Raw genomic sequence first — 18,817 nt, 5'->3', positions numbered from 1 at the left:
CCCCCCCCCGCCTCCCTTTCCCCCTGCATGTTGCCTTCACACAGGAAAAAAATGTGTGGGCAGCGGGCACAAACACATTCTCTGTATCCTCCAGGTGATTATACATCCTGAAAATCCAATAACCTCAATTCATTCTGCTTCTCCTGCTGTCATTCGTCATTGTAATTCATTCATCTACACTTTCTTTGAGAAATCATCGCATTCTTTGGTTTTATTTCCACCGTTAATTCATGTAATATTCCTTCCTTCCTCCCTACCTTTACTATTGCCCCTCAATCCTTTCCATCCTCTCTACCTTCCTACAATCATTGCACTTGATTCCCATACTTCCCTCTGTGGGAGGACTCTTCATAAAAGCCTTGTCCTTTCCCAATACTGATATGAGTATCACTAAGCTGCACCTTCACATATATTGTTGTCTCACACCTTGTGCCAAATATTCCTTTGTAAAGCTTTCCCCCATCCCCTGCCTGCACCTGGTAGAGATAGTGTTCTTTCAGCTGCAGGCTCTGCTTTCTATACAAGCAGGGCTAGGATGGCACAAGAAGCACACAGCTGTTCCCCTTGGTAAATTGATAGTGAAGGATAGTGGATGGGTCTTTGAAAGCGCCTTGTGCTATTTTTATGACGGTTGTAGATGTTTTTGCTGTTTAATTTGATGTGACCAATTACGCTGCTGCGTTTCTCAGCAGGGGGGCAAGCTGGGAGAGCAAATTAATGCTTGACATCAAAAACTTTTCCTAAAGTGTGTTTACATACCTCATACCTTTGTCTTGTCTTCTGTGGATCCGCTGTCTAATGCTTTCTACCTTGCCTCGGTGACAACTTTCACAGTGTAAACAACATGCTTTCCTTTTTTTTTTTCAGTCAAGCTCGAGTGGGGAAAGGAAGAAAACTATAGAAGAGTGACTGTCCCTTAACTGGGTAAGGAGCAGATTAGCTTGCCACACTAACCTCCCGTCCAAAATGCAAACAGACACACACTAGGCCACACCACATACATCAACTTGTGTTTGGAGGACTCTTTGTGAACATACTGTAAGTACCACACGTGCACACACGGAGGCATGCAACCACAATTCTTGTTTCCCCCTCACACTACTCTCCGTCCTGAGTGGATTGCCTTGATGAGTGTTCCTGACTGAACACATGTGTAAGTGGCCTAATGAGGCCTAAACCCATCCATAAGCAGACAGAGGGAGAGAGAGAGAGAGAGAGAGAGAGAGAGAGAGGTATGGAGAGAGAGAAGGAAAAGAAAGGCAGAGATGGGGGAGAGAGAGAGTGTGAGAGAGAGAGGGAGAAAGAGAGAAACAAAGAGGAGAGGTGTAGTTGAGGAGGTGGCATAGGAGGAGGCCAGAGTCCTGTTTGTCATCTCAGGCGGATTGGAAGGCCACGTTCGCGTGAGGGAGCCTGGCTTTGAGTAAAGCAGCTTGTGTCAGGCAGGGATTGTGGTTGTAGACCCACTCGGAAAGAGAGAGAGAGAGAGAGAGAGAGAGAGAGAGGGAGAGAGAGAGAGAGAGAGAGAGAGAGAGAGAGAGAGATCTGTGCCTGGGCATTACAGACCTACAGCCTTAATCCACATGGCCTGACATTCTCCCTTATCCAGCCTTCGGCAGTCAACCAACCAGACTGATGGGGGCACGGCTCTACCCTCTGCTGTGTCATGCCACGCATCCCTTTCTTCACACACACAACACATACACAAACATACTACATGTTTTTGTTGTGTCACCCGCTCTCTTCCCCAAAAAATGTTCCCACTTCCTCAAAATGACAATTCCTTGTCACAGCATGTAAGTGTACTTTTATTTCCTAAGAAAAAAGGCACCTCAACAGTTCCTTATTACTATAGACATTTACACACAACGATAGACTATGTGGACAGTGAGACACATGCACACACACACACACACACACACACACACACACACACACACGCACACACACAGACACACTCACTCGTCAACACACTAGCTAACTTTCATTACTTCTCACTTTTTTCACAATTTCAAAAAATAGACAGGGGCCTGTACTGTGAACTATTGTCCTTCACCTTCAGGAATTACATCGACACATCACCAGAGTCAAATTCCTTGTACATGTTGACATATAGTACTTGCGGTGGTGGAAAGTAACTAAGTACATGTTGCACTTTTTAATCCACTGCATATATTTGACAGCTATGGTTACTTGTTACTTTTCAGATTAGGTGCATAAAAAGCATATGATAATCTTATAAAATATAAAAGAATGTTGAAGATTAAAAGTGTTTTTTTTACTTATGACCTCTTGACTCATCTTGACCTTCTAGAAGGACTTGAGCCCTAATGAGGGAAACACAAGACTAAACAACCAAATCATAAACTGACATATATACGTATTTAAAACTGGACACCCCTTGGCCATCTACAACAGTGTAATGCTGCTTACAAATTGATGTATCTATAATAACAATCTAATAATGTCATAAATACACCAAATAGGGTGGTGACCGCTGTTTTAGCCCGCTCTTTATCATCCATGGCCACTTAGAAATAGCCAGAGATTAAGTCAAGGGTTGAAAACAGCTGTGCTTTCCCTATGCGATTCGTCCACACGGGGCAGGGGGTAGGCTTCTTTGCATGTCACTTGGTTTAGCCTTTGACTATCGCAACAAAACTAAACACTGCCATCTTCCTTCAGCACGATCACAGCGGCTACAACTCTCTTTAGGAACTCTTTGAGAGACCAGATCTTGGATGTGTTTCTTAAACTGCTGGAAGACCTGAAGTGGAATCTGCAATGCAGCTGTTTAATGGGTGGGGACTCTCCTGTTGTTATACTGTGGGAAACAGAAGGTGTGTTCCCAAAATCTGAATCACTTTTTGAGAACACCTCCTGATACTTGCCTCACACATCTCTGAGCTTTTGGCACTGGACGAGGCAGAGCCCTTCGAGGCCCACTTGAACAGCGACAGCTAGCTGTTCTGTTTCACCCCCTTCCGCCTAAGTCAGGGCTGTCTCAACAGCTTTCACATACAGTAGCTCCCCCTCTTTCTCTTCAATCTTCAGTCTTACCTGCTTCTCACTGGAATCGAGCACTCGGATGGGCACACGACCACCAGTGGTTTTAGCAAGCATGTTAGCAACTAGGAGGCTCTTTAGCAAGCTCACCCCGGAAGGGGCCTCTCAGCTTGTTTTCAAGGTCACTCCGCAACGACCTTCAAGGACACGCTCACTGAATTGGGGAATGTTGACGGTCTCTCTTCCAGCCACTTTCACATAGCCTATTCAATCACTCTGCCCGAGAATCCTTGCCTCTTTTCTGATGTTTGCCAGCACCCTCTGAACTTTGGCCTCAGTTCCCCGGTACTTACTCATCCTCTTCATGCCGTCTGCAGCCACACATAGATATTTCAGTTCACTAACCACATTCATCCCCAGGAGAACTTTCCTCTCATCCAAATCTGGGCCCTCATCTTTGAGGACAGAGATACATTTTTGGCCAACAGTCTTCCCCATGCACTCTATTTCCGCCCCTCATCCCAAGCATCCAAGAAAGGGAATTTCCAGGCAGTTTGCGGCAGTGAGCCAGACCCAGTTGGCTAAGGACAAGGGGGTCCTCCAAAATGTACCCGGAAGAAAGATTCCCGGATTGTGGTCATCTCCAACCCTGTGTCCGAAAGACAGGCCGTCTTAACGCCTGCTATCTACACTTCAACAACCAAGCAGTTTTCAAAGGCACTTTCATTCAGGGATCCAGAAGTTTTATTGGACTGCATTGCAAGGTGACTTCTAACTACAGGGGCACCTGGACTTGGGTGCTCCGCCTGTACTGGGTTGTTTCCCGTGGTCTGATGGGAGGGTGTGTCATGCCTCTAGTACTAGCTAATGTTTGTGGATCAAGATTCCTTTTTGCACAATTTTGTGTATGACTACTTTGTCATTAGCTGTTCAGTAAAGTTTAGTCAGAGTTGAAGGGAAGTAATTGTGAGTGAGCTGTGTTCTAGCAGCCATGCTATATACTGGAATAAACAGGGATGCTAACATCGTTCCTTTTGGTGCCTCCCGTGCGCCGTTTATGAAAGCGGTAGGACAATTCTGAATCAAAGATGGCGCTGTCCATTAACAAAGGCAGCATGGAGTTAAAGTCCCAGACAATTGAAGGGAAGGCGATCACTCAAGACATGCCTACACCACAACTGAGTGATGAGTGTGTAATGCTTTGCCAAACCTAGTTAATGGTTTAATACGTTTAGAGCATTCACATTTAAAGCACTTCAAATAATTTCTTTTCACCTTAACAGAAATGTCACTTTAGAGATTGGAAATTGGTGTGTTTATCAGTTGTAGCTGAGGATGGTAGCTAGGTAAAGCTGCACCTTGTAAACTTCTCTAGCAATGTTAAATGAAAGCTAAAATGTATTAGTAGTTTCCAATTTAAAAAGTATATCGCTATGTAACGTTACGTTATAGCATTCATAACGGAAAACATCTTATTCTTGTTTGCTGTCTTTTAACAGGGACTAAGGTCACTGAGGATGGGAAAACCAGAAGAGAGAGATGAGGAGTAGGAGAAGGAGAAGGAAAACAAAAGACAAGCAGGGAGACAGAGGCCATAGAGAGATGTTGAATAGATGATTTGCTATATTAGAGATTGCCGATCAAACAAATGCATTAAAATAACTGCTTTGTCTGTGTCTTTAAGTTTTTAGTTGTGTATACAATATGAACTGTTTTTCAATGTCTAATTTTCCATCAAACTATGACCTGGTCACAGGAAGCTTCTAACTGAATAATTAAGTTCAGATGCAACCTGTTTTAATAACTCATTAGGTATACAAGCTCTACAAAGATATTAACGATACATGTGACTTTATTACTATATACTGTACACAAATATAATCAAAATAAAGGGCGATCAGACATAACTGCCAATGATGGTGTTGCATCCAGACTGCAGTCAGAAGGAGAAAGCTTTAGGTTAGTTTAGTAGTTATCCAAACTGTCCTGGTAAGATTACATTTGTATCACAAGCATATTTAAGCATACTGTATGCATGTATACAGTATACGTGTATACATGAAGGAACTTTATGTACTGTAGTGGTGTAGTTTCTTCATCATGGTCTTAACTGACAACTGTTGACCATTTAACCCACTCCACTTACCTTTCCTGTGTTAGTGGGTGTTAATCAATGGTTTTGCTATGACTTCATATGTTTGTTGTAGCCTTGTAGCTTGTGTGTTTATAGTACTATTTAACCTTTTCTCACTGGCAGTTTACTGTATGTCATACTACCTCTGGTAGCTCATTAGCTGGTAGTGTTTACCTTTTTGAAGTTGCTGATCATATTTTGCACTGCATTTGTTTGAAAGCTAGAAGCTACTGAACAATGAGACATTGTTGCCTGTATGCAGTAAATTACAAGCTAATGTAAACTATTGGTAACTTTAAGCTTAATGTAATTAAGATTAATTAAGGCAATTCTCCTTACCAGTAAATGTAACTACAAAGTACAAACGTGAACTTCCATGAGTTTTTAATTGATGGGCAAGAAGGGATAAATAATAGAGATAGACTATTGCCTACATTGATGCTTATCAGTGTCGGTAACATTACGTAGCCTACCTTTGCACGTTGCGGGCAAAAGTGCAGACAGAATATTGTCCTCCTGCAAACAGACTGACGCTGATTCATCATCTCCATCTCAACCAGTAAAAAATATACAACACAGTTCACAGTTCCACATCCATTTGTCCAGTGTTTTGAAATGCAGCCATCTTACGCTGTTGATCCTTGGCAACCGACAGCTACGCGGTGTTGGATCAGTGACAAAAAGTGGTCATTTAAAAACAAAAAAAGAAGACTCTTTGCAAACTACTAAAAAGTATAGATTACATGTCAAGCACTTGGGTACTACAAAAAAGTCTAGCCTACAAACAAAAAGCTACCAGTTGTGATGCTTGGCCGTCAGGTGTTCTGACACGGATGTGGTACCAATAGTATAGGGATATCATCGGGTTTTCTGCTACGTATTTATGCGTACGCGCCTATCGGATTGCGCATGCGCAGGACGGATCGTGCAGGCAGGACGGATCGTGTACCGACAGCATGGTTCTGTAGCTCAGATAGAAGCTAAAGCTAACACTCACTGGTTCTCTAAAGCTCGGTTTAGTTTCTCACACTAAGAAAGCAAATGGACGTAACCAAGTAACTGACTTTAGGACGTGCAATATAACCACTCAATTAACTTTTAATTATAAATCCGGGCACAGCTGCATAGCTCCACACAGCTACCGCTCAGTCCTAGCCGCTCGTTCCCAGCACACTGACCCCTGCCCGGGCAACTTCAATATTTGTAGGCCTACCCACTACGTTTTACATATGTAAAGAGTCTGAGTACTACTTCCACCTTTGAGTATTTGGCCAATTAAGTTGATTCTGATTCTACATCTAAAGTCCTTTACATATAGCCTAATGCCAGGAAGTCTAGTGCAATACATAAACAATTTGTAGTTGTTTACGAAACTACCTTTCACACCGTTCTCTATTTCTCACAGTTTGCCAACTCATAATTTCCCCCATAAATTGAAAACAAAGTGTAATAAAAATCCAAAGGAGAGAACAGGCTGTGGTGGAATTACCCCAGAACTTTTGCCAAAAATCGGCCATGCATGCTGCACATCACATGGTTCTGAGAGGTGTTTTCCAGCCAAACTGTGTCAAACTGTAAATGTCAGTCTTGTTTTTCTTTTTTCTTTTAAGTGACGGACTGGCGTTTTCTTGTTTGTGCCACAAGAGGGGGTAAGTTACAGTAAGCCCCTGGTACTGGTACTGAGCCCTATGGCAACAGACACGCCAGAAGCCCCATGAACAACACAGGACTCGTGACAATATTAATAATATTCATATTAATAATAATAATAATAATAATAATAATAATAATACAATTAATAATAATATTAATAATTTGTCATGTTTTATTTCATGACAGCATTTGCCTGAGGGAATCTGATAAGAGTGGACTTGTCTTAGATCAGAGGGATCCGCGGTGTGTGCGTTCACGTTGTCTCATTTCCTGAATCTGCCCAGAGAAAAAGAGAAAGAGAGAGGGAGAGGGAGAGAGAGAGAAAGAGCGAGAGAGAGATAGAGAGGAGACACGGGGACACGGAGGGAGAGATAGTGAGAGAGTGAGTATATGGGGGGAGAGTGAGATAGAGAGACATAGACAGAGGAGGAGGGGAGGCTCCTGATACCAAGACACGGAAAAGCAGGGGAGGGAAGAGAGAAAGAGAAAAGGGGCTAGTGGAGGAAGAAGAGCCGGAGAAAACAGTGGGAATAACATACTAAAGGAGGCATTCAGAAGAGAGGAAGGACAGCACCTAGTGCTGTGGACATCCCCTCCTTTCTTCTCTCAGGCTGTCACACCAGATTGGACTCCGAAGGACCGACACCGCGTCCACTCCAGACCCCATGGGGTAACAGGTAGGCTATGTCTGACTTCCTTATATTAGTAGTAGAGCACTGAGCTCCGCTCCGCTGCTAACAGGTTTGAGGTTTCATCCAGACGGCGGAGGATATCGCAGGATTTCCATGCCTTTAAATCATGTCAACAATTAGTTTTCTGCCTCACGGAGCCACAGCGTCTCTACAGCTGTTAGTTGGTGGACGCACAGGTTGGAGACATGACACAATGCAACTCTTCGCAGTCGTGGTACTGTTATAGTTAGCCGTCGGAAAAGCGACTGTATAGAGGCCTGTCTGTCCGTTGCTTTTTTATTGCCAGTCCATTGGCATCATATTAGTGTTTCTGACAGCTAAACACCCCGGCCGAGTGAGCAAGCGACAGTCTGAAAGTACGCCTACCTGTTCCATACGTGACAGCCAGCTGTCTATTGCGCGTGTTGATATTTGGAGAAGCTGTCAGTCGCTGTCGGGATTCGCACATTGTGCATTTGACACATTATGTAGCCGATTAGGATACACAAACAGTTGATTTACGCTTGAAAAAATGCAATTGATTTATGGGCTACTTTTTAATGGGTTGTGGGATGTGTTTTTTAACAGGCTAACTAAAATGTAATAAAATGGAAATAATTAAACATTTAGTGGACTAAATGTAGGCTAAATACTTTTATGTGGTGTGTCGTTAACAGCGCGCAGGAAGAAACCCCAGTTAGCAGAATATTATTTTTGAATTAATGCCATCCACCTGCACACATTAATTATCTGCAGGCTGTACTTTTAAGAAATATCCAACATATGCTCAGGTATATGAGCCTTGCAGACAAATACTGTAAATCACCCTCTGTTGGGTTCCATCCCAACTGATCGAGTTTGATGAAACCAGCGGATCCGGGAAAAATTTGCAAAGTTTTGATCAGCATTACAACCTAATCGCCTATACGTCGGCTGTGGGATGGTATGCTCGTGCACAGATATCGTGCCACACAAAATACAGGGTGATGCTCCGTGCAGCCGTCTCTGGAGGGGATTCAAAATGAAAGCGCTCAGAGCCTGGAAGACAAGGGCTTAAACCATCCTCCTTCTCCCCTCGATTAATCTCCAAACGGGGGATTTCTCCAGCTGGAAATTTCTGCTGCGTCAACACCCAACCCTAGAGTACCAGACAAGACAAGGCGGAGGGGGGTAGGGGGTGTTTGCAGATGGTGCTCTTGGGTATTTTTTTTCTTCTAATTGTTGAGTTACCGCTGATCATCTGATCCGTTTTGAGAGTTGAAAAGTGTGGCGTCAAGTGTTTATTGGCGCCTGAAGCTGAAAGCGTCTCGGTGCTCCCCTGTCTGTCTCCTGAGCTGTGTGTATATGTCTGCTGTCTGTGTATGCCCTCTCAAACCGGTCAGTTCCGTCTTCCTCCATTTTCTACCATGTGAGAGAGGGGAACAACCCCACTTCATTCACGCTCTGTATGTAGACAGCAATGTGCGCCTGTGTGTCGTGCCCCTTCAGCATACAGCCTGCAGCCAGGTGAGTCTTAAACAGATGAACACAGATCTCCCTCTGTGTCACTCTGCATAGAATCGTTTATCTTTGCACTGGGCTTTGCAAACTTTTTGATCATGTTTGACAAACGTAGATTAACACAGCATAATACACTTTCTTTTGCCGAAGCTTGTTGTATGATCCATGTTGTTGAGGAGATGATCAGGTTCTCGAAGCCATCACCTGGGAATTCAGCAATACCCTAACTTACAATAACTTTAAGCAAATGACCAGAGATCCTCCACTTCTCAGTTTGGAAGGGGCTGTATCAGAATAGTCTATATTTTAGTTTGTGTAGTTTGAGGAACCTAACAGTGCCAGCAAGCCATTTATGACTTCAATTTTTTGTGTGCTCTAGCAGTTTCTGGCTGTAATGGCGTGTAGACTACAGCCAGCCTGTTGGATCTAAGCATTTTCGTCTGTACAACATGGGCTAACTGGATCTTTGGGATTAAGAGACCATCTAGTGTTTTTTTTTTCAAATTGTCTAATGCCTCACTGGATTTGTCTGCTTGTTTTGTCCTTTCTACTACAGAGTTAAGGGTTGACACTTGATAGGATAAACCCTCCAAAGTCTTTTATTCAATAATTCAATTAGTCCTAGTGTGTGTGTGTGTGTGTGTTGTGTGTGTTGTGTGTGTCCATCTGTGCACATTTTGTACCTCATGAGCAGAGGATAGCTTATCTTTCCTTTTAATGTTGACAATCCTCAACTATAATGGCATTGCCACTATCTTGGCATGGACCATCTCCCAGGATGCATTGTCTCTGTGGGTTTGCCCCCTGCTGCACCACTATGGTTGCTTCCCCCGAGGTAGGGCTATGTAGTATTACAATTACAAGAGCAGTGGACATCAATGTGTGCATCGTGTGTGTTTTTATGTCTGCACCTTCTCCATCTGTCTGTTCCATGAGGAAAATATAATATATTAATATAATACAAACCAAGGCCGCAGCTACAAGGATGAGTGGAGGAGGAGTGTAGGCGAGATCGGCCAAAAGATGGGAAAAAATATATTAGCTGCTCGTGTGCTTGTTGAATCGCAAAGGAGGGTTTGAAGCCTTTTCCCACTGTCTCTCATGAATGAGGACCTTTTTGTTGATTTGAACAAGACAATTGGGTTAAATGTACCTTTTTGGTTTTACTTGGTTTAAAGCCGAAGTTGCGTGTGCTTTTTGCCCAAAGTGGCGGCGCTTGTTACACTGAAAATTATCCAAAATGTGGGGGGTTTGTGACTACCCGTTAGGGTGTGACCGGGGGTGAAAAGATAGTAAGTACATAAGACGGAAGGGCTTGGTTTGGGTAGGAGTCAGATTTGAAGCTTGTGACAGTCCGCTGTGTGTGTGTGTGTGCGTGTCAGCCTGCTGGTATGTAGGTGGTGCTCAGTACTCCCATGCAAGTTGTGGGCTGAACTGTGTGGTAGCAGGCTAGTTTGCTTCAGCTACGCAAACACTGGGGATGTAGTGCGCAGCCCCCTCACAAGAGAGTGTGTGTGTGTGTGTGTGTGTTTCTGTAGACAACCTGACAATGAACTGTACAGTAAAATGTATTTAATCAAGTGTACGTTCCCTAGAAATAGAGAAAAGAGGGAAAATGCTACATAAAGACTCATTTGTTTCCTGTTAGCAACCTTGTACTCTATTCATCTCTCCGTCTCTATCTCTCGCTGCAAGTTTTCTCATCTCAATCCCCCCTTGGAGCTCACTTGTTAATGGGAACACCTGTTTGGCGAACACTGCAAAATGAACCATTTACACTTGTGTGTACACATCTTACATGACATGCCTCGTCTCTCTGGAGTTTTATGACAACTCTATCTCCCGTTTGTCACGTTGTGAATATTATCATTCTCACGTCTGATTTGGCAGTAAGACAGTTTGGCACACATTAACCCCCGTATACAAACCAGCTCCATCCCCCATCCCCTAATAACTCCCAAGGCTTTTTAGCTTAACTGCCTCTAAAGCTCATTGTGCAGTGCTGAATACAGGTGTTCCTAATCCCCAGGGGGTTACCCGGGTGTTCGGGGGACGGGGGAAGGTGTGTGTGTAACAGCTGTCTTCCTATACACCTATCTGACATGCTCATCTCCCCCCCCCAGCAGAGAGAACAGGTGAGTTTCCCCACCTCAAAACACACACACACACACACACACACACACACACACACACACACACACACACACACACACACTCCACATAGGTGTTAATATTTCATAGCTGTGCGAATTGTTGTTGTGTTTGCACGCATGCACCTGCAAGCACGATAGGATGTCAGTTGCAAAAAATAAGCGCTCTTGTTCTTTCTTTTGATCTTTTTTCCCAGAATTTTTAAATTGGAAGGTAATTTACAGCTTTGCCTCTAATTTTTAAAATCAAAGAATTGAAAGTCCAGAAGAAAATTTGATTGTTGCTTAAGAAATATGCAAAGGTTGTTGTTGTTGTTTTTTTTTTGCTGTAAAAATGGCAAGGTGTCAGAATTTTTCTTAGGAGTTGTTGATATTCCAAACCACCTTTTGGGATCACACATTCCCGAGGAAACCGATGAGGGATTTCAGTTAGTGTGATTTCATCAGGGCGTGTTTTTCTTCTGTAATTTAGGAATTCCGAGCAGATCCACTCTTTCCAACCAGAGACCTGTGAACACACAATGCTTATTAGGGTCATGAGTCATTTTCTGTAAATTTATATTTTTTTTAACGTCAGTTACCAATTGCATCGCTGTCTAAAGTCGGGCCAGCCTGGAAATGAAATGCCAGTCCCTCACCTCTTTTTGTGCACTCCTAATTGTTGGTGTTATTTACTGTAGGTTTTCACTTGTTCAGATGCTGTCAAAACAAATATTGAACAAGAAAAGTGATGACGGCAGTTGTTTTGCACATCAGATAATTCATTTCAACCTGGTTTCTATCTGGTGTTAATTTAGGAACAAAGGAAGGGATAGAAATGATATTTATTTTCTTGTGTCCTTCTGATTTGTGAGAATGGGTCTCTATAGAGCAGGTAGCACCAATGTACCGTTTTATATATTAAAGGTATTTTTCACTAGCAAGAACCTTGCCACATTTTAAAAAGGCTTCATAAAATGAAGCGGTATAATATATTGAGTAGGGATGAATGAATGTTGTCAATTTAGCCCATTCTGGCATGGATGAAGGCCAGGAGACTCAGGGTGGGGTATCCGTCTCTGGAGTACAGTCATCCGAATCAGCTACAGACCCCAAACGGTACCTGGAAAATAGAGTGAGAGATGGAATAGGTATGCATTGGGTTGAATTAAACCTTCTTTACACACCATGTTGGGAGCCCTCCACAGATCGCGCTTACGAGTGCAAGGTGCTTGTGCTCCACCCGTTGTTTGTTGTAGTATTCTTCAAAACGCCAGGGGGCATACAAACAAAACCTTCTGTGAAAAAAAACAAGAAAAGTGTGAATGATGCCATAGACCAAACATGCAACTCCCGATGCCGAGGAGGAATTGTAAACTTCACCATGAATCACATATTCATATTGCTCCCAAACCTAAGGTAACTGGTGAACTCACAGTTTTGGTCAACTCTAAACTATGAGTCACCTTAAGTTTTAGGATATTCTGACAGAAAACCTTTTTTATATTTCTACAGGAATTTTGAAGTAAAACAGTTTTTCTCTACGTCTTTGAAAGATCACATTGACCTACGTGACGGTGAATCACACAAGGATGTTTTTAAACGGCTGATATCGCTCCTCTCTGCTGATGACATGGGAGCTGACTTGTGAATGATTATCATTGTTTGCATGTTTTTTGTTCTTTTACCAGAAACTGACTAAATAAGACAGTCAGACTGTCTGACTTAATTCTTAATTATTGACTTTCTTTCTAAATGTCTTACAAATAGTTTTATACGTCCTTGCTTGGTTTCCAGTTGTCACTTTATTTGGCTCAGTGTTGTAGACGGTCAGGTGGCCGGGCATTGGTATATTTACCTAATAGTGCAGGACTTTTAAACCAGTGGGAAAGAACTGTCTACACAAATACTCATTTAAAGTATCTCTACCGACAAGGTAGTTAGCAATCTCAGCTCTCCACTTTGCATGAGGATTACCGTCTTTTTAGACAAATTTATATAAGCTATTAGGAACTTGAAGGTTAGGGCTTAGAAAAACCTCTTTGTTGAAGTCTGGGGTTTGCAGACAGCTGAAAACCTTGTATAAGTATGCGGCTGTTAGTTGTTATTTTCCCAGTGAAAGAATTTGTCTTTTATACACACAGTGTGAGCATTTGATGAGAAATTGAGCTGCTTTGAGCAAATACATCTTTAGAAACAGTCAACCAGCCTCGGGCTGTGGCTGGTGAAAGATTTCCATATCAAAGCTCAGGTGAGAGAGGGAGACAAGAGAAGCGGAGAGAGAAAGAAAAAGAGGGAACGTAATGGGGAGAAGGAAGAAGGAAGAGGAGGAGGAGGAGGAGGAGGAGGAGGAGGGGGTGATGAAACAGACATCCACTCCAAAAGAGTCCTAGCCCTTGTTATTCTGTTGCTTTTTTGTGCAGCACAGTTTAGTCTGTGTGTGTCAGTGCTGTCTGTCTCAATCTAAACTCCTGCGTTAAAAAAACACACATAGAGGGAAGGTTGGACAGACTCAACACCTTTCTCTACTCAATACCACACAAATACTGTCTCAACAACCTTATGTGGACTGGTGCTGACCGCAGAAACAGTGTGTGGAGCAAAAAATACCTGACCCCATGGAATTGATGGCGACACTCTAATTAATGGATAGAGTTTTCGTTTGGTGCTTTCAAATGTGTGTGTGTGTGTGTGCTGCTGTGTATGTGTGTTCTGACGAACATTATTCTGCTATGTAGAGTTTTGTAATCCAGCCATGGACTCTGGCTAGAGTGCTAAAGTGCTGCTAACAAGACCCGTTTAACATTCTCTCCCCTGCTCAACATACAATTATTCCACTTCGCTGCCATTAACATGTACAGTAGGACTGGGCTTTTAATTGGCCTGATATGACTAATGCCAGATCAACTTGGATTTGCTAATTAGTTTTTGCTTTAAAAGTGCCATCAGGACATGAAATATTCATTGATGTGAGGTGGAGCGAGGACTGTGGGTGGTATTAGTGGGATATTAGTGGTATAGGCAGGCTGTTCCAATGTGCTGGGAGAAGAGATTGAACCTACATTGGCCTGTTGTGGTTGGTTATTCATACTTTGGGTGAGGTGTTAGTTTTTCATCATAATTTTAGACACCCACACACACACACAAAGAGATGCATACACATTCATCCAGCGCACGCATACACTACCTCCATTCTCAGCCTTACAAGGCCACCTCTTTTTCTTCTCCAGCCCCCATCTCTCTCTCTCTCTCTCTCTCTCTCTCTCTTTCTCTCTCACTCTCTCTGTCTCTCCTGCTCTCACCTCCCCCTCTGCCCTCCTCCTCCTTCCCATTATTTAATCTGTTGGTTTTTTTTCTTGCCTCCACATCTCACATCCTTTTTTTTCTTCTCCTCACCCTTTCCCGTTCCTTTACTTCACCCTAGCCCCCATCCTCCCTTGTGCCCTCCGCTCTGTCCCAGCTACACCTCCCTTGTTTGTTTTTTCCCTCCAGATCTCCTCCTCCTCTCCTTGCTTTTCCTCCTCATCCAACTTCTCCTTTTCCCTCCCACTCCTAAATCTTCCACCTCTCCTTCTCCTCCTCCTCCTCCTCCTCCACCACCCCTCCTCTGCTGTAAGTGGGCCAGGTGCCTCCTGTGGCCTTCCCTACTCCATTTCTCATTTTTACCCTTCCTCTACTCCCTTTCTCATTTTTACCCTCTCCTGTTCTCTTTCTCATTTTTATAGAATACCTTCTCGCTGTAGGTTAGAGTGTGACGTCTCAAAGGGGAAGTTGGATTATTTTGATTTATAAAGGCTTTTTCAGCTCTAAAAAACTAATCTTTAGTGTATTAGTATGTGAACTTTATAAATCGGCGATGAAAGTGAAGCTCTTTCGTCGTTGCTGGACACTTTATGAGATCTCCTGTGTCAGTGTAGTTCCCTTTATGAACAAGAGTGGTGAAAACAAATCAAAATGTGAACAGAAGTGAGTAGCTTCACATCCTTTTTTCAGTGGCAAGGGGCAAACTCCCCCAACGGCCTGCAGCACGTTGCCACTTCCAGTGTTGCATTTGCACACACACAACCAATGCATATATATGGATCTCTCATTGTTCCTGTCTTTTTGTTCTCCTCTTTGCTCTGTGTGCATGGTGAGCTGGCAATGAGCTTTTCACCTCATCTCGTCCTCTCTATTAATTTTTTCTTCTTCTTTTCAGCCTTTGTCATTCTCTTTGCTTTTGTCTCTGGCTGCCTCTTTCTCCTGCCCTCTTCTATTTACTCTTACTTTCACACCCCCGCACCCCTTCCTCCCTCCCTCCTGTCTTCTATCTCACCTCCCCCCCCCTCCCAATTGTTTTGGTGAGTGCGCTGGTGTGTCACGAAGGGGGTGGCGGTTGATTGGTGGTGGTTGGTGGTTTGGACAGACACCTGATACTGGCACTGCCTCACAATGTGGGAATGTGTGACTTCTTCAAAATTAGGTTTCCAAGGTGGGTGTTGTCCTTAGTGATGCACGATCATGGGAGTTTACACAGTGGACCTATTGTCTCTACTCTCTCTTTGTGCCTATTATGTATGGCTATGGCACTTCTGTACATGAATACATGCAGTTCTTTCCATCGCTGTCAGGAGGAAAGATATCAGTAATAGTCCCAAAAGCCTGCTAGCCATTGCAGCTGTTCATGCAAGTCAACAGGTGACAGTCAAACGTCAAACCACATTGGAGTAAACACGCTCCGAGTAAAAAGACAGACAGATAAGGAGGAGGGAAGAAAGTATGACAGAAGAGGAGAGGACACGACAGGACAGAAGTGAGGATCCAGGTGAGGCATTTGTCTGGTCGCTCTTTGTCAATCCCAGTGGACACGTTAGCCGCAAGACACACACACAGAAGTCCATAAAAAAGTTTCTTGTTTTAAGCAATTACACTTCAGCAAAGGAAACACGACACAGAAACGAAAAAGACAAAGAACTTCAATGATTTTGCATCGCCACTGATCACTATTAGAATTTACTCCGCAGAAGCCAGTCTGTGTTGAAAGTGTTGAAAAGATCGCTGAAGGGCCGAGTCTCAGTATCGACGCTACGCATTGATGAATGTCTGTGGTGATACACTGTGCAGTATATTGAACTCTCAAGTCTCACAGACAAAATTAAGTGTCCTCCATGTCCAGTTCTTCAGTAGTTGACTAAGTACCAATACAGTGGATGAGAAGCCCACCGTACCGTCTTCTATTGTTATTGTCCTGCTGTAACACTACTTATTTGTTCCCCATGTTTTACTTTTCCTTTTCCTTTTTTTTCCTTCTTGCGTCTCTCGTTTCCCTCCCTTTCTTACCCTTCACTGTCTTTTCCGACTCAAAAAATGTGAGTCTCTATATTTAGATGCTCCTCTCCCCTTGATTTGTCTCCCTTTATATCACCTCCTCGTTTTCTACCGTTGAAGGACAGATTTGCAAATGCGCTCCGAGATTCATCAGTGTTGTATAGTAGCTGCTTTTTGATCAGCTTGATGAGTGACAACACAGCCTCAGGCTATTATATACAAATGGGTTTTTTTATTAACACTTTCTCTATCTATATGTAAATCACTTTGCTGCTCCGTAGTTGTGTGGGAGACTGTAAGGGTAACGATAAGTTATAAGTGAACATTACATGTTGAGGGCTAAGTTAATATAGTTAAATTATGTGTTTTCCTTGTTTGTGTGTGCTCTGGAGTGTTTGTGAATGAGATTAGCTGGGAGTGAAGTCTCTTTTAATATTTGCTCAGGGGGGATGGAGGGTGCGCCTGTTGTCCTTGTGAGTACACTCTTAAGTTGTGGCTTTTTTGCTCCCCTCTTTGCATGAGCTCATTGTAAGCTGCGGCCCAGTGTGGATTTGAGAAAAATGCTTCTGTTTGCCGTCTGACAGAGCGACAGTCATGCCAAGTTACTCTTAAACACACACACAGACACGCACACACTCTCTCTGTCTCTCTCTTTCTCGCTCTCTCTCTCTCTGGACACCCGCCTCGGCACCAGATAGTGATTGGCCACCAGTAGTGAGTCACCATCATTCAGTCATTCACTTGCACATTCAAAAACCACACATTTTAACAAACAACAATTAGCTTTTAGTCCACAGACATTTCAGACATGTATTTCTTCAGGACTGGTATTGTTTTACAATTTGTTCACTTTTTAAATTTTCTTCCTCATGGTAACCCTTTGTTTCATTTCCTTCATACTGTTGACTGTGTTCTAATCTGAGACCTTTATAGCTGGTGGCTGCAGTGACTGTTTTTAACAGCTCGGGAACAGGCTGCCTGGGTCCTGCGAGGTACAGTCATGAACAGTCTTGTCTAGCTGAGTCGTGACAGGTTGCTTTTTTGCTGTGACAGGTTTTGTGTTAAGACCTATGAAAGGGTCTGGACAACCACGCACACACACACACAAACACACACGCTCTGAGTGTCTCGTTGGCAGAGAGAGATCAGGGTGGGTGTTAAATGTGAGCTTTGAGCAGCTCCATAGCCTTAGCTTGTCATCATCACTTGAGCCACCAAACCATTATGGTGCTTTTCAAAACATAATTGAGATGCCCCCCCAAATGACAAAAAGAAATGAAATGAGGAGAAAAAAGCAAAGCCATGTAAAAGCTCTCCCAAATGTAAGTTATAATAAGTTTTTTGCACAGAAAAACCCTCTCTGGCCAAAAGTATATGGACAACTCTGTCCACATTCAGTAGGATGTGTGTCTGTTTAAACAGGACAAAGAAATGTGTTTTTGTGGTTTGTGGGAAAGTGTAACTGTCCTTCATACTCAATCCCATTGACCTTTTGGGATGAACTGGAACACCAACTATGAGCCAACATCCCTACAGCCAGGTTCTAAAGTTTTGTGAAAAATTACAAGAGTGAAGGCTGTTGTAGCAGCATATTATTACCGTGTGTGTGTGTGTGTGTGTGTGTGTGTGTGTGTGTGTGTGTGTGTGTGTGTGTGTGTGACCAATAACCAAGGTTTATAAAAAAAAAAGAATTACCATTGAAGTAAAAACTCTACAGAGTAAGACCGTGGTTAGAAAAAACAAAACCATGATGCATTTGTGACCAAAAATAAATAAATTTTGCAACACACAAAGTTCCCAGAAGTCAGGAACTAATTAGACAATGTCACACCTTAAAACTCCCATAAATTCCCTCATGATATCCGTGGTTTCATCAGCAGATGCGCCTCCAAACTGCTACAGTGATTAAACTGGGGTTTTCACTAGGAGAACTCACAAGGTGAATGATGTGGTCATTGTCACATGAAATCCACCACTAGCACCAATCTCCACCCACCTCCAAAACCAAATGCAGACGCTTCCTGTAGATGATTTCACTTCCCCGTATCACACAGATATGTTTTTCAAAGAAGTAGCCCTATCCTGTCTTAAAATTACACTTAAACCTGAGTCATTACAGGAAAGTAAAGTAACATGTTTTGTATAGCCAATTTGGTTCTTAGGTAATTAATGATAGAGATGTGAAGATGAAAAGTAAAACAGTAAATTTAGTATGACGTAGATAATGAAGGAACTTTGTTTGACATTTGAATGACACATCCTAAGTCACAGCTTGGTGCTCAGTCCTCCACTCCTGTTTGCTAAGGTGGCCAGTCATGGCTACCCTCTGTGTCAACGGCAACACATATCAAACAAAAGACTTACTGTCTGGCTATCTGTTCCTATGCATTCACCTCTCCTCTCTGCCCCCCCCCCCCCTC

General features: G+C 43.1%; 1 protein-coding gene and 1 long non-coding RNA gene across 9 annotated transcripts in view; one reads left to right on the top strand and one right to left on the bottom strand.

The window, feature by feature from the left end:
• Window positions 1–18,817, bottom strand: part of LOC117947508 — a 1,113,976-nt gene that overhangs the window by 436,536 nt on the left and 658,623 nt on the right. The gene's annotated exons all lie outside the window — the stretch shown is intronic.
• zbtb46 (zinc finger and BTB domain containing 46) overlaps window positions 7,072–18,817 on the top strand; it is a 55,469-nt gene continuing 43,723 nt past the window's right edge. For 2 of the 8 annotated variants that reach the window (XM_034876372.1, XM_034876370.1), the window contains exon 1: window positions 8,071–8,967. Coding sequence is in view for 2 of the 8 variants with exons in the window: in XM_034876367.1 (XP_034732258.1) it covers window positions 15,849–15,894 (46 nt within the window). In the remaining 6 variants the exon portion in view is untranslated. Of the gene's footprint in view, window positions 7,468–8,070; window positions 8,968–10,563; window positions 11,097–15,497; window positions 15,895–18,817 lie in introns of those variants that run through there. The other 6 variants (XM_034876367.1, XM_034876366.1, XM_034876369.1 and 3 more) reach the window with 5 other exon arrangements.

Source organism: Etheostoma cragini, chromosome 7, assembly GCF_013103735.1.
Source record: "Etheostoma cragini isolate CJK2018 chromosome 7, CSU_Ecrag_1.0, whole genome shotgun sequence".
Taxonomy (NCBI): Eukaryota; Metazoa; Chordata; class Actinopteri; order Perciformes; family Percidae; genus Etheostoma; species Etheostoma cragini.
The sequence above is the reverse complement of the archived record's forward strand: the minus strand, read 5'-3'. Positions and strand labels throughout refer to the sequence as shown.